This window comes from Lutjanus erythropterus, chromosome 20 (genome assembly GCF_056507025.1).
Source record: "Lutjanus erythropterus isolate fLutEry1 chromosome 20, fLutEry1.hap2, whole genome shotgun sequence".
Lineage (NCBI taxonomy): Eukaryota > Metazoa > Chordata > Actinopteri > Lutjaniformes > Lutjanidae > Lutjanus > Lutjanus erythropterus.
In genome coordinates this window covers 4,557,854-4,572,302 of record NC_139336.1, presented here as the reverse complement: position 1 = coordinate 4,572,302, position 14,449 = coordinate 4,557,854, and the positions used below count along the sequence as shown (strand labels likewise).

Genomic DNA, 14,449 nt, shown 5'->3' with positions numbered 1-14,449 from the left:
TGTGTGCTCTTGTGGGTCTGCAGCCTTCAAGGTCTCTATGGTGGTTTGATATTCATAGTCATATCGTTTTATTAAAAAAACACAGCTTTCTCCATCACTCTCCTGCTTAAAATTAAAACCATTATCAATAATATCGTTGTTGTTTTTGCTATGATATTAAAAGAGCGCTGGATTTATATGCCACCACACTCTTTTAATCCCTTTCCTATAAAGATGATTATTTTCCCCAGTTTGTAAAAACACTGATTGATGGCGAGATAGTGAATCTAATTAATTTTCTCTGCCGCCGGCAATACTACAGCAAACAGGAAGCGATGCTGCTGGACTGTAAATCAGCGAGCTGCAGCTCCTTGTCAGGATGCAGCCAGTCATTAAAGAAAGTTTAGACATGACTGAGCTGAATGATCAAAGACAACTACTGAGTCGCTGTGATAATCTGATGATGCTGCAGAATACCACACACACACGCACACACAGCTCAGCTCCCAGGAGATTTAGTCTCATTACAGTATCAAGCCCAATAATGAACCTAATGTAATTCTACTTTCTGACAGTCACATTCAGTCAAGCAGAAGAACTGTGTGTGTGTGTGTTTTTGTGAGTGTGTTACCGTTGATGCTGCTCCTGTCAATCAGGTTGGTGTCAGATGGCCAGTAGGCGTGGTCTCCCCCTCGGCCTGCGTGAAAAAAAAAATAGGAACATCAGGAAGGAAGGAAAGAAAAAAGAGGAAATGGCAGTAAAAGCAGAGTCATTTTGACGGTGGAACAGAGGTATTGGACAGAGAGATTGGGTTCCTTTTTAGGAAATAAATTACTTTGAAAAAATGGTGCACACACACATACATGACATACGCGGTGCTGTGTGTGTAGTTCTCTCCGGAGAGTGCATTTAGTCTAAATCTAAAGGCTTTATCCACCTGCCAGGATACTAACACTTCACTGGATATGTGGAATGGATTCTCATAGCAACAACTTTCAGGCGTTTACGCCATCAGCTGAAGATGACAAGACTGGATTACCAACAACTGCCGAGAGTCCTCAGACCCTTCAATGTGTGGCAACTGTCATCATGGCACAATGTGGTCCTACAACACAACCAGCTTTAGCAATAGTGTAAGAACTATGCAAGATGCAGTCACAAAGTCTTCACGTGTGTGTAGTTGAGATTAAAATGTAGGGTGAGTTTGAGGATAGCTGTGGTCCAAGCAAGAAAGTAGAAAATAGCAGGGTATGAACCACTGTCATAGCGCCACCAACAGGAAATCCAGACCAAGTTTAACGAGATCCACCTCATATACGGTCATCACGGTTCTAAGACTTTGATGATGCTAAATAGAGGCCTCAGATCCTTCATTGTGGGTCAACTGTCATCATGGCAAAATGTGGTCATGGAAACACCTACTGCAGGGGGAACTACCACAGAAACATCTTTAAGTGCATTGCCATGTCTTCTATGTCTGTCACCGCAATAGCATAACAACTGTGCAAGATGCAATCACAAAATCTTCAGGTGTGTAGCTGAGATCGAAATGAAGGGTGACGATAGGTGTGGTGCAAGCAAGAGCAAGCATCTTTCGACTATGTGTGTGTCATCATGTCGAAGTCTTGTCCTGGAGACACCAACTGTAGTGAAGTGACAGATTTTGTCAATGTCATAGCTCCAGTGACAACAATTTGCAAAGAGGAACCTGATGGCCTTTGTATTTTGTGGTCCTGTCTTTAAGAGGGACCGTGTCAATAAAGATCTTAAAAGATTAATTTTAAGATGTCAGACCAAGAGCACCTTTTTTAGTCAGATCAAGGTTTGGCTGTTGAGTCCAGGCTGTGTGGTGCGGTTTTCGTTTTCTGCTCAGTTATTTCCTGTTTTAGTTTGTAAGAGTCCTCCATCTTGTGTCTTTGTTTACTTTACTTCCTGTCTTTGTTTTTTTCCTCTCTTTTTGATTACTGATTTGTTTCACCTGTTTATGATTGGGTCCCTGTGTATTTTGTCTGTGTTTTCCCCCTTTTCATCCTTATAGTCATACGTTCCAGTCTTTGTCCTCGTTTTTCTCAGTGTTCATTTGGATTAATTTGCTTTTGGACTGTTTTGACCTGTGCCGTCACACTTTCCATAAGCCTTTTGTATTTTGTCTTTGTATTTTGAGTTTGAGTTACTATCCTCTATCCTACCATCCTCTTATTGTCTGCCACCCTTCTTGACACATTGTGACACCGTGGTCTGGGGGAGGTTTCACACCTGTAACTTTGGTTCAGATCAAACTGGAAAGTCCAGACAAAACATTGTAGGTGTGAAAGCACCCAACTCTTAAATCAACTCATCTTTTGACCAATGAAGAAAGTTAACTGCTACTTGTTATCACTATCACAATTTCCATGTCAACTGAAGATATCGTCAATGGGACGGCTACTTCCCTTGATTGGTTCGGATTCGGTTATGTAAAAGCAAAACCAGGTTGATGTCAGGGTGATGTATACTAAATGTACACTAGCTATTGTGCTACCAGGGTCAAACGGAGCCAGACCAGACGTGACAGGCCAGAACTGTTAAGCAGCCAAAGTGAGGCTTTGAAAATAAGTTTTGTTTAATACATTATATTAAGATGCTTGTAACAAGCAATAGTTAATAGGTAATAAGGCTCTCATATGATGTTTATTAACATGAATATGTGTTAGTAAGGCTATATAAGTGTTAATAATAGCATAACAAACATGAGTATTGTGACAGACATTTCTAAGCACCTATAAGACATATGTTAACAGTTTATAGGTTACTTAAGAATGTTAATACAACCCTTATGAGTTTCTTATAATTGTTTTTAATAGCATTTATTGATTTAACTATGCATTTCATCATTTGCATGAACTCATCTTATCAATTTTTTTAAATAAAGCACCTTAAAATGCATAGTTAACTGTTATTAACTGCTAATAAATAAAGGTTAAACATGACATACGTTTCTTGAAAGTACTTATAAATGTCTTATGATCTCACAATAAACACATTTATTGTGCTATTATTAACAGGTATATAGTTTTATTAACACATATTACTGTTAGCAAGCATCTGATAAGGGCCTTAGTACCTATTAACTAATGCTTATTACAAGAAACCTAATATGAATTGTTAGATTTTACAATTGTCACAGTTTGCTTTTATTCTTTGTAATATTACAGTATATTTGAGTATTTTATAGTTGCTGTATTACCTGTGCAATTATAATATTTGCTGTATATTACTGAAGTTAATTGTGTCAATATTAATTTCAAAACCAGGAAAAACAAGTATTTGACAGGTATTTTTCTTTTTATTCCAGGTTTACTAACCAGCAAGGGAGCTGAATAAATCTGGAACAGTGGAGGAGGAAATTTGAAGAGGATGTCAGAGGCAGATAATCACAGAGGTTGCCAGAGAACAGACACTGGAAACTGATGAGAGAGATTTTCTAAACCTCTTCCATCTCTGAATCTAAATGAATTCAAATCCTGACACGACACATCATTCCCCCACATTTTCAACATAAAAGTTGGTTTCTTCATCTCCCATCAACCAGGAGATACCAGTTTGATTGAAGCTCAATTTAAAAAAATGTTTCTTGTCAGTCTGTCTTTGTGTGCATTAAACTGCGTATATACATCTGTGTGTGTGTGTGTGTGTGTGCATGCGTGCGTGCGTGCGTGTCTGTGTGTGTGTGTGTGTGTGTGTGTTTACAGTGTCAGGTCTACAGTAACAGGGCAGAACATCAATCTTCTCTCATCCCCCAACAACAGTTCTGATTTATATGAAGAGGGACTGCAGTGTGTACATGTGCACGTACCACACATACACACACATACACACACATACACACACATACACACACATACACACACACACACACACCTACACATCTGTCAGTGACAAACAGCACCATTTAACACCCTGACACTGAAGCTGAGTCTCTTTGGTTCAGTGTCCCTACACTTGATTCGCTTCACTGCACATAAGTCCAGCTGCACAGAAAATTCCCAGGATGCACTTGTAGAAAGCAGTCAGCACCTTGGACAAAGATGGTCTGAGTGCCATGAGGATCCCTGATCATAGAACAATGAATCAGAGCCCAGTTCATTAACCATCAGAGTGCTGCACGGGTCCAGTTTTGCAAACCTACACCTGCCCACACCTACAAAGCTCACAACTGGAACTGACCTGTTATCTGCCATTATCTCCAGGACAAATCCTACAGTGCAGCTGTCAATGTGTCTCCATAGTGTCAACAAGACTAGCTTGCAGCTATCAAAAGCTAATAATTTTTGGAACTTTTTAAAAGCAGCAAATCCACTGACAATGTTATTCTCCCAGTCTCTGATTACACCAAATTTCTCCCAGATGTCTAACTTGGCCTTCGATGATGTATTGTTCACGATTTGGTTTTCTCCACTGGCTACTTTGGCCATTATGTCATCCATGTACTAGCTAGCCTACATTGCTGTTGGATAAGAGACGTCCAATTATTTAGCTGGATGTGCAGTCCAAGGTTGGTTCATTGGCTTTTAAAGTCTAAAAATCCTTGTAGCTGATTAGGCTTGATAATATTAGCTTATGAAGATCTTAACAATACTGACCAGTTATTTTAATTTCTGAATTTTTCATGAAAAATGCTGCCCATCCACATTTGGGTACCTGACTCCATGCAGGACTGGTAAATGTTGCTTAATTAATCAAAGCTAACAAGATCTGATCCAGCTAAAAATGATCGTCTTCATACTCAACACTTTTGTTTATGACAAATATCTTAAAATGTAATGACAGTCTCATCAGCCTTAGCTGTATTTTGTGTTCAGTGTTAATTAGCAAATGCTAACATGCAAAAAGGCTACGTTAAAATGATCATGGTTAAGCATCAGTATGTTAGCATTGTCAGTGTGAGCATGGCATGTGATTATCAAGCTGAAATTAGCATTTAGCTCAACGCACCACTGTGCAGCCTCAGAGAGCAGGACTGTGTTCATCTTGTTTGCTGATGATGTGCTGCTGTTGGTTTAAGTCCAGCATGCACTGGGGCAGTTTGCTGGTGTGTGCTATAGGCAGCAAATGATGCAACACTACAACTTCTGTGCATGTCATCATAACAGTGTAACAACAGTCTGTTGAATCTGGGTAACAGCTTCATGAAGGTCATTTCTATAATGCATTGTAAATGTATTATAGAACATTATAATACTCTATAAATGTATATATTTGTGCACAACAACTTAAAATAAGGTTTATAAAGTATTATAAGTGGTGGACATAATGTATTCTAAGTTCAGCATTCATAAGACATTGTAATGCATTTATAAGGTTTTATTAAACTCTTTATAAATGTCTGTAATCATGCATGACAACTTGTAACAAAGTTTATGAAGTATAATGAGTTGACATACTGTACAAGTTCAGCATTCATAATGCTTTATATCTCCATGCCAAAGTGACAACAGTGTTTGAAAGAACAATCTACATCCTGGGTTACATAGCACATTATAACTACCATAACTGTAGCCAATTATGCAGACACATAGACTGTAACATATCATAACAACTTATTAATTCTAAATTTCTGAAATGGAATAATGTCTTTTAAACATCATACCATTGCAAATAACTTTGTGCATTGACTTAACTTGCAAAGTCATGCTATAGTGTATTGCATGCATAGCATATTGATGTTTATAAGACATTACTCCATTTCAGAATTTATAATCTGTCACGATACATTGTAACTAGCTAAAGTTATGGTAGTTATAACTTGCTGTCTAACCTAAGACTCAGATTTTTCAAACACTTCTGTGACTTTGACAGGGTGGTATAAAGCATTATGTCCACCACTTGTACTACTTTATAAACTATATAAATATAAACTATATAAAACTATAAGTTGTTATGTCTGTTTATAAACATTTTATAAAGCCTTATAAATGCATTATAATGTCTCATGAATGTGCTAATAATGCATGCTACCAGAATCTTTTTCATAATGACACTAAGACTAATTTAAAAGATTAAAATTAATCAATTTCAAACTCCCAAATTGTCCACCATGTTCTCTGAGCTGCAGTGAGATTAAAAGTTAAAAAAGTTTGAAGCATTCATTAGCATCTTGTCCCCTTCTGCTTGCTGTTTGCTGCGGCTGATGAATAGAATCAGAGAACAGAGCGTTAATTATGCCTGAGTTAATTTGATGAACTTAAATATGCTAAACAGCTCTTTTCCATCTCCTCTCATTTGTCTGCATTAATAAATACAAAAACCTCTCCTTCCTCTCTCATGCGTTTTCCTTTTATTTCTTTTCCCCTCAGAAGAAAAATCATTTTTGCCATGCAATTAACAAACGACTTTCCCCTCAGCCTGATGAGTCCGGGTTGTTTGCAAGAAGTGAAAAATAAATTCAATTAAACAGAAAATGGAGTAACTGCCTGTGTTCTCAGATTTTTCTTCTCTGTCCTGTTTTCATATTAATGATTTCTCAAGGCTGACGTTTCCATAACCCATTTAAAGGGACAGTTCACCCCAAAGTCAACATTCCCCCCTCCCAGCCTGCAGCACTATTTATCCATCTCAGTTTTTTTGTTGTGAGATGAAAAGTTTTGTAGATATCAGCTGTAGAGATGTCTGTTTTCTCTCCCATATAACAGGACTAAAGGGTACCCGGCTTGTCGTGCTCAAAGCACAAAAAAATACAACTGAAATTTTTCAAAAGCAGTGTCTCTTTTCAAAGAATGATGACCCAGTTACTCAAAATAATCCACATACTTTGTTGTGAGCAGTTTCATGTAGGAACTACTTTTTTCTGCAGTAGAATCTGCCAGAACTACTTTGTTTCTACTAAATTTTAGTGGCATGCATATTGCATTTTACTCATAGGTGCCCCTGCAACATAAATATAACTTTAAAACACATGAGTTACTTCAAACTTTGCACAATAATGCTGTAACAGAATTTCCATGTTCATGATTTGCAGTTATTTGAAAGCAATCAGCACTGCAGTTCCACTTCAAGCCTTCAACCTATGAATGAATGTCTTGCTGTTATGTACCTGTAATTATGTGATGCAATTCAACACTTAATCTTCTTATGTTAAGCTAAATTATCAAAGGTGCTCTCTCAGCAGCACCAGCTAGCAATCGCATTTCCTTCAGAAACATTTGATCTAGTTATCTCTGTAAGCGAGGAACAAAATATATTGGTGATTTGCGAGTGTGAGGCAAATTAAATTAAAATGAAATAGAGAATAACAGGAGGATGAAACATGATTTAAAGATGAGAGGTGACAAATAAACTGAAGATCAAAGACAGTTTTAGACCAAAACTGGAGATCCAGATGAATTTGAATATTATTAGAGATGATTTGTGGACCATTTGAATATGAATGATGACTTGAATCAGAAGTGTTATAAAATGAGATGTTCTGAAGGACTTTAAATCAAGATTTTTTTGAGTAATTTGAATTTTAAGTATGATTACAGACAACATCATGAGAAAAACACTTGAAGAAGGTGATCTGAATATTAAAGATTTACTGATGAGCAAAACATCTGACAAGTGATGACAGATTTCTGTAAACAGATCATTTGAGATGAAGCATGACTTAAAGCTCACACACATACACACACACACTAGTAGCGGAATAAATCCTACCTTGATCATTGGCCATCTTATCTGGATGTTCCACTGAAAGAGCAACAGAGAGAGTCAGCAAATGTATAAAATATAAAATAAAGGAATACATTGCAGAAGTCTTGATCTTCAATCACACACACACACTTTCTGACAGACCTTTGGCAGTCCTGAAGTGGACAGACTCAGACAGAGGGCCGACCCCTTTGGCGTTCTTGGCCTGAATCCTGAAGTAATAGACCGTGTCGAGGTTGAGATCCACCACCTGATGGGTCAGCCGGTCGCCGCTGATCGCCTCCATCACCCAATCATCTATCGGCATGTTCTTATCCAGCGTGTAGTAGAGGATGTAACCTGTCAGACAAGACGGCACAAGAGGAATTCATAAGAGTTCATATGAAGGGTAATTTTCTGTTTTATCCAGAGTGTAGTACACATCTTCAGACAGAAAGATAGAACATTTATTTATTTAACAGTTAAAGAGACTAGTCACAAATTAAAAATACATATTTTAACTTTTAGTTCTATTTAACCATCTAGATTTCTTTTAGTGTGAGTTGCAGAGTTTTGGAGGCATCAGCTGGAGACATGTCTGCCCTCTCTTCAATATAATGGGACACTCAGCTTATGCTGCTTAAAGAGCCAAAAAATACATTTAAATATTGAAAACCAGTGTCTCTTTCCAAAAATTATGACCTGATTACTGAAGATAATCTACAGAAATAGTTGTGAGCAGTTTCATGTAGGAACTACTTTCTTTATAGTAGAAGAGAAAGTAGTTCTGTTAGTTTCTACTGCAGAAGAAAAGCAGTTATAGAAGTAGTAAGAACTACTTTCCATTAACATGTTGAATTATAAACCTGATTAGGCAGTTCCATACTCCCAAGACCTAAGAAAACATGGCGACTTATATTAAGACTTGATATTTTTGATTCTACCACAGAAGGAAAGTAGTTCTGGTAGATTATACTGTAGAGGGAAAGCAGCAGTAGGAACTACTTCCTAAACCCGATTAGGCACTTCCAGAGATCAAGACCTGAGAAAGCATGACACTTAACATTAAGAGATGAAATGTAAAATTCTACTGCAGGAGGAAGGAAAGTTCCCTATAACATGTTGAATTAAGAAGCTCATTAGGCACGTTAATATTTCCAAGGCCCAAGATAACATGACTAATAACAGAGTGTGAGACATGAAATATAGGAATGTTGTCTTATATGGAATTATATGAGATATTTTTAGATTTTGTACTTTAAACTTTTTTGTCTCTGTGTGTGTGTGTGTGTGTGTGTGTGTGTGTGTGTGTGTGTGTGTGTGTGTGTGTGTGTGTTGTGTTATTATCCCTGCAGGGAGCGTTTGATTCGTCCTCCAGGACGCGGCAGGAGCAGCAGAGCTCGTTAAAACAGACGGGTTTAGAGCCGGGTCGATCGCCCAGAGGAAGAGACAGAGAACAATGGAAGAAAGTGTGTGTGCGTGTGTGTGTGTGTGTGTGTGTGTGTGTGTGTGTGTGTGTGTGTTTGGATACACAAAGATAACTGAATTCTTGTACTCTTGTACAGTGTGTTCACATTGTAAGAAAATAAATTACTACTCATTTTACAGACAATTCATCTTTCAATTGAAAACATAATTAACAGGTTAATTGAAAATCAAAAACGACAATTACATGTGATGAATACTGTGCGTGTGTGTGCTGTAATTGATCAGTGAGTGTGTACCTGTGGTGATCGGTGTGTACGGGAAAACCCCTCACCTGTGATTCGTCCGTTAGCCTCCATCGGCGGTTGCCAGCTGATTAAGATGGCGCGGGGTCTTCCCTCGCGGCTGATCACAGTCAAATCTTTGGGGGCGGAGCTAGGAGCTGTCGATTATGGATGGACGGGAAGGAAAAAGACTTTGTCAGTACTGGTAGGATGAGATGATGGTGTACTTAGCTTCATATCTATAGCATATCCTGGAAGAAGGACCCTTGAAACCGAAACATCTCGATCATCCCCTGGTGGATGGCTGCAGTATAGGTCATAAACCCCACCCCAACCATCTTTCTGTCATTTTAGGTAGTTTTTATCAAGCTAATGTATGTTTAAGTGTACATTTTTCTAATAAATTTGGTTTAGTTATTTAATGCTATAATAAGTAAGTAATAAAAAAATAAGTGATTTAGATTAAAATATCAGCACTGACCCACTCCTATCAAGCAATACAGGATTAAGTTTGTTGTTTTATGTTTCAAAATGCAAATGTTAGTGTTGTTTGTCTTCTGTTAGTATTGTGAGGCTGTACAGCAGTGCTTTGAGTTAAATGAGTACATCAATATGATAACATACCCACAGCAACCATGTCCACCATCATTTTTTAATGTGTTAGCATGCTAACATTAGTTAATTGTTTTGCAAGTATTTGGTTATAAGCACTGGACCAATGGAAATTTTGGCGTGGAGGTGGTGCTAGGTAAAAAGTCAGGGATCACAAAAGTTATTGCAATTCATTATGACAGGATGATGAATGTCTTTATCAAGTTTCACGGCAATCTGTCCAATAGCTGTTGAGACATTTCACAGTGATGCAATAGAGGGAATGTCATTGGATCACAGCAAAATTCATGGGTGTCAAGCCAATAGTTGTTAAGACATTTCACTCCAAACAGCAACAGTGAATTCTAGACTAGAGGAAAAGTCAAGGGATCATCTTTTACCTCACATTCTTTTATATTTCTTATTGGTCAACTGTTGGCTTTAATGTTTGCATTTTATCTCATTATATCTTCTTTTTTTTCCCTTTTAAATTATTTTATTTCTCATGTTCTACTATTTTATTTGCTTGTCTGACTCCTAAAGCCCCAATGTGCCATTTGCACACCACCACAACACACACACACAGTTCAGACAGTGTGCATGTGCACATGAACATGGCTCCAAGCTAAGGATCTACAGTGAAGATTCAGGCTAAAAACATGGTGTAGATAACTGTTCTTAAGTCGACTCGGCATATCAGGATAATGACTGAATTTTCATTTTTGGGTGAACTATCCCTTTAATTCATTTGCTTTCATATCCCAGTTGGTTTTAACTCCAAAATTTTTATGCATTTGTTCTTATGGCTGCAACTTTCATGCTTCACTCTCTGTGCAGAACATTGCATGTCCACCTGGAATGAAATGTGGCATATGAATATAAATAAAGTTTTGCTCGCTTGCTTAAAATTACTAGCTAATTGTAACAAAAGCTGAAGCACAGCTAATATTAAAAACACACGTTCATTAGTTAATAGTAACTAAAGATCAATGGCTAATAATAGCATCGATAGAAAAGCTGGAGTGTAAAAAGAAAAGTTTAATGTTCCAACTTTTCCTCTTCAGTTTAGTTAAATGTTAATGGTAGACTCAGATTCGAGCTCATGTTCACTGGAGCTTTGACCATGATAGGGAATGACTACTGCCTGTTATTCGCATGTATGATTAATCTGCTGCTGTATGCTCTTTGAATCCAATAATTAGTATAAATTATATCTAACCTCCCCAGATGTGATGTATTTATAGTGTATGATTTTTGTTCTCAGTCAGTCTTGTGTGTCTCTCTCCTCCTAGAGGTCCTCGCTTTCTTTACCTGAGGTTCCCGAGCTGTCAGTAATCTAACTCTAGTTCTGCTGGTCTGTGGGAGTGATGTGAGTCTCTTGTATTCCAGTAATCTGCTCTGTTTGAACTTGGGGAAAATTGTGCAGAAGGTAATTTATATCACTTTCCTGAACTGCCCTGTTGCACTGCTCCTGTTGTGAAAATGTCAAACACTCAGCCTCCAAACCAGTACTCAGGCTTTTTTTTCCCTCCTCAACTGTCGCCATGGAAACTAAGTAGCAGTGTATCAGCGGCTTTAGTATGCGATGGCTGTGTGTGTTTCCTGAGTTATAAATCTGATTAAAGACAAGTTTTTAAGTTTCACACCAGGACAGGCCTCACAACTCGCATCCCAGCATTGGCTAATGAAACCGCTTGTTAAATCTGACATGTCGTGCTGGAGGAAATTACAAGTTCCAGCTGAGCCTGTTAGTGACAGTGACAACCTGTACTTCTCATAAACACAGAGGGAGACCTCGAGGAAATACACTTTGCACATACCTGTTGAGTAAAGTAGTGATTCTGCCGTTCAAAACAAAAATAATTATAACTATCTTCAGTTTATAATCAGTTCTGCTGAGTGGGTGACCACTCAGCCTGATCCACATCACTAAAATAATAATGTTAACTGGAAAATACAGTTTGGATTCAAATGAGACACCTCCGCTTCCAAAGCAGTGAGCTTACATCTCAAAATTATTGTTAGCACCAATTAAAGACCCTGGACTCCCACACAAGTATTCTGGCTGATTTGACAGGTTGGAGGTGGGCAGAACTGAACTTAACTCTTCAAATTAAGAGTCATTGATTACCATGAAGCAGCCATCAAATGGATTCAGTGTCATCTCACATATATATTTTGAAAGGTCAATGCTAATGGGATGCTTTCCAGTTCTAAGCCTATAACCCGCAGAGTCCCCCTGGGACGCGTCCTGGAGCCATCATCCTTTTCATTACAAATTGATGATTTAAAACCTGTGCTCTCGTATGATCTTTCTTTACAAAAAGGCAATATGTTGAGTGGGCAGCTGCAGAATATTATGTGCTCCATGCCACTTTAACCCCAACAACCCAGACTCCTCTCTATCTGGAGGCAAATTATGTGATTGTGTTATAGAATAAAAATTAGATGTCAAGGTGGATGGGTCAAAAAAACATAAGAGGCTGCTATTAGTATCCCTTTTCCTACTTACTCAATGTTTGTTTCATTTAACAATGATCCCAATCGTTCATACAAGTATTCTGGCTGATTTGTCAGACTGGCGGTGGGTGGAACTCTTCAGATTAAGAGCCACTGATTACAATGAGGCAGCCATCAAATGGATTAAGTGTCATCTCACAGGTATATCTTGAAAGGTCAGTATTAATGAGATACTTTCCAATTCTAAGCTCATAACTTGCGGAGTCCCCCAGGGATGCGTATTGGAGTCCTTATTCTTTTCACTACAAATGAATGATTTAAAACCTGCATTCTCTGTGGTCTTTCTTTTTTGCTGACAATGCTGCATTGAAAATGGTCACATACAGATGAACTGAAAAAGATGGTATGTTAAGTGATGATGTTTTGTTTTGAATCAGCTAAAAGAAATGCTGAATATTTAGTTATGTTGGATCTCACGGAGACATTGCAGCAGAGCTACTGTTAATTATTTAGGATCTATTATCTATCTGGCTAGCCATCTAATTTGAGACTGTCCCCTTGAGAAAAACAATAGCATCATCCTTCCAGAAAATGCCCCAAAGCCACGTTTGTCAATGTTCAAGTGACAAAGCCCTCTAGTGGCCATGGGAATTATGACTCCTCTCTGTCTGCAAGCAAAGGAAAAAGTCAGGTGGTGAAAGTCAGGTGGATCCACAGAACATAAGACTTTGCAGGCAGAGGCTGCAGGATATATTCCCATTCAATGTTCATTCCATTTAGCAATGCACATAATGATTCCCCAATCTTAAGCAAATGGTTAGAAATGTACTTATGATGTCGAAGACAGTAAAAGGTCATGAAGGTTGTGAAATTCTTGGCAGATAAAGATGTTTTTTGTGGTCTACTATTGTTTGTTTCCAATTGCAATTAACCAATTTAGCGACAGCAAAATTGATGCAACACAACAGATAAACATCAGCCACTGCCATCAGTGAATGTCATCTTATTTGCCAATAGGCCAGCCAATTGCAGTCAGTTGCAGCCAATAAATTCATACATCCCTGCCCCTAACCTTAATGAACTAGTACTTTTAATGCAAATCAATGTTTTCTAACCTAAGTTTTGTTTTTGTTTTTTTTTTACATATACTATGACCTTTCCCATGTATTTGTGCCATTACCTAACCAACCTTAACCACAGCATTATTAGACCAGCTTTTCCAAAAGTAGAAACAACTTTGGGCACCAGATCACAAAACACTTGTGTACCATTCTTTCTGCAGGGCAGTTACAAATGGCCTAGACTTCCAAGTCAGTCTTGCTTCGGGCAACAGAAACTGAGGACAATCTCCCAGAGTTTAAAGACACACTACACTGCAGAACAAATCCAAACTTTTTAGGGCGGCCCTTTGTATTGGGGTGGTGACGTGCAGAAGTCGTATGCCAAGCATGTTCTTGAAAAAATGTAAGCGTTGTAGGTTTCCATTCTCACCACTGTTAAAGCAACTATTTTGCATTTAGAAATCCCCAGAAGATTGTCTGGTATGACAAGACTACAAATGGCCTGTTTTGTCGTTTTGGAAGATATAGTAGCTTAGATTATCAGCTCCCAGAAGAAGCCACGACACTGAAGGCAAAATGTGTCAAAAGACTAAATTATTGTCCAGTTAAGAAGCCCAGCAAAATGTGCAATATTATAAACTCTTGCTGGGGCCTTAGTTCAAACCCAACAAACAAGCTTCAAATTTCTCAGGAGAAGCTCATTAGTGCTAAATCAAGATAACCATCTTGCCTGAAACAAAACTGTTCCCCCAAGATCTCCAAAGTGTGGCCACTCAATTAACTTGATAGGTTTCTAACTTACCAGGCATCATCATTTTCTATCGTTTTAATCTGAAAGGAATATAATGAAATTGATCTAAATGAATTCAATCAAATTAATATCTACTTGGTTCTAAATCATGTCTAATTTTTAGCTAAGAAGGACAGTGTTTATGTTTCAGTCTCTACCTATTTAATTTCAATATTTCTAACAGCACAACAAGTCAAAATTTATTAGGATTG

At 38.0% G+C, this 14,449-nt stretch overlaps 1 protein-coding gene across 1 annotated transcript in view; it reads right to left on the bottom strand.

Annotated features, from left to right (window-relative positions):
- dcc (DCC netrin 1 receptor) overlaps nt 1–14,449 on the bottom strand; it is a 264,597-nt gene that overhangs the window by 78,947 nt on the left and 171,201 nt on the right. Inside the window, exons 18-21 of the mRNA XM_084746633.1 lie at nt 9,386–9,493; nt 7,792–7,986; nt 7,654–7,686; nt 611–676 (exon numbers count right to left, since the gene is read on the bottom strand). Of these exons, the coding sequence (XP_084602759.1) occupies nt 611–676; nt 7,654–7,686; nt 7,792–7,986; nt 9,386–9,493 (402 nt within the window). The remainder of the gene's footprint in view (nt 1–610; nt 677–7,653; nt 7,687–7,791; nt 7,987–9,385; nt 9,494–14,449) is intronic.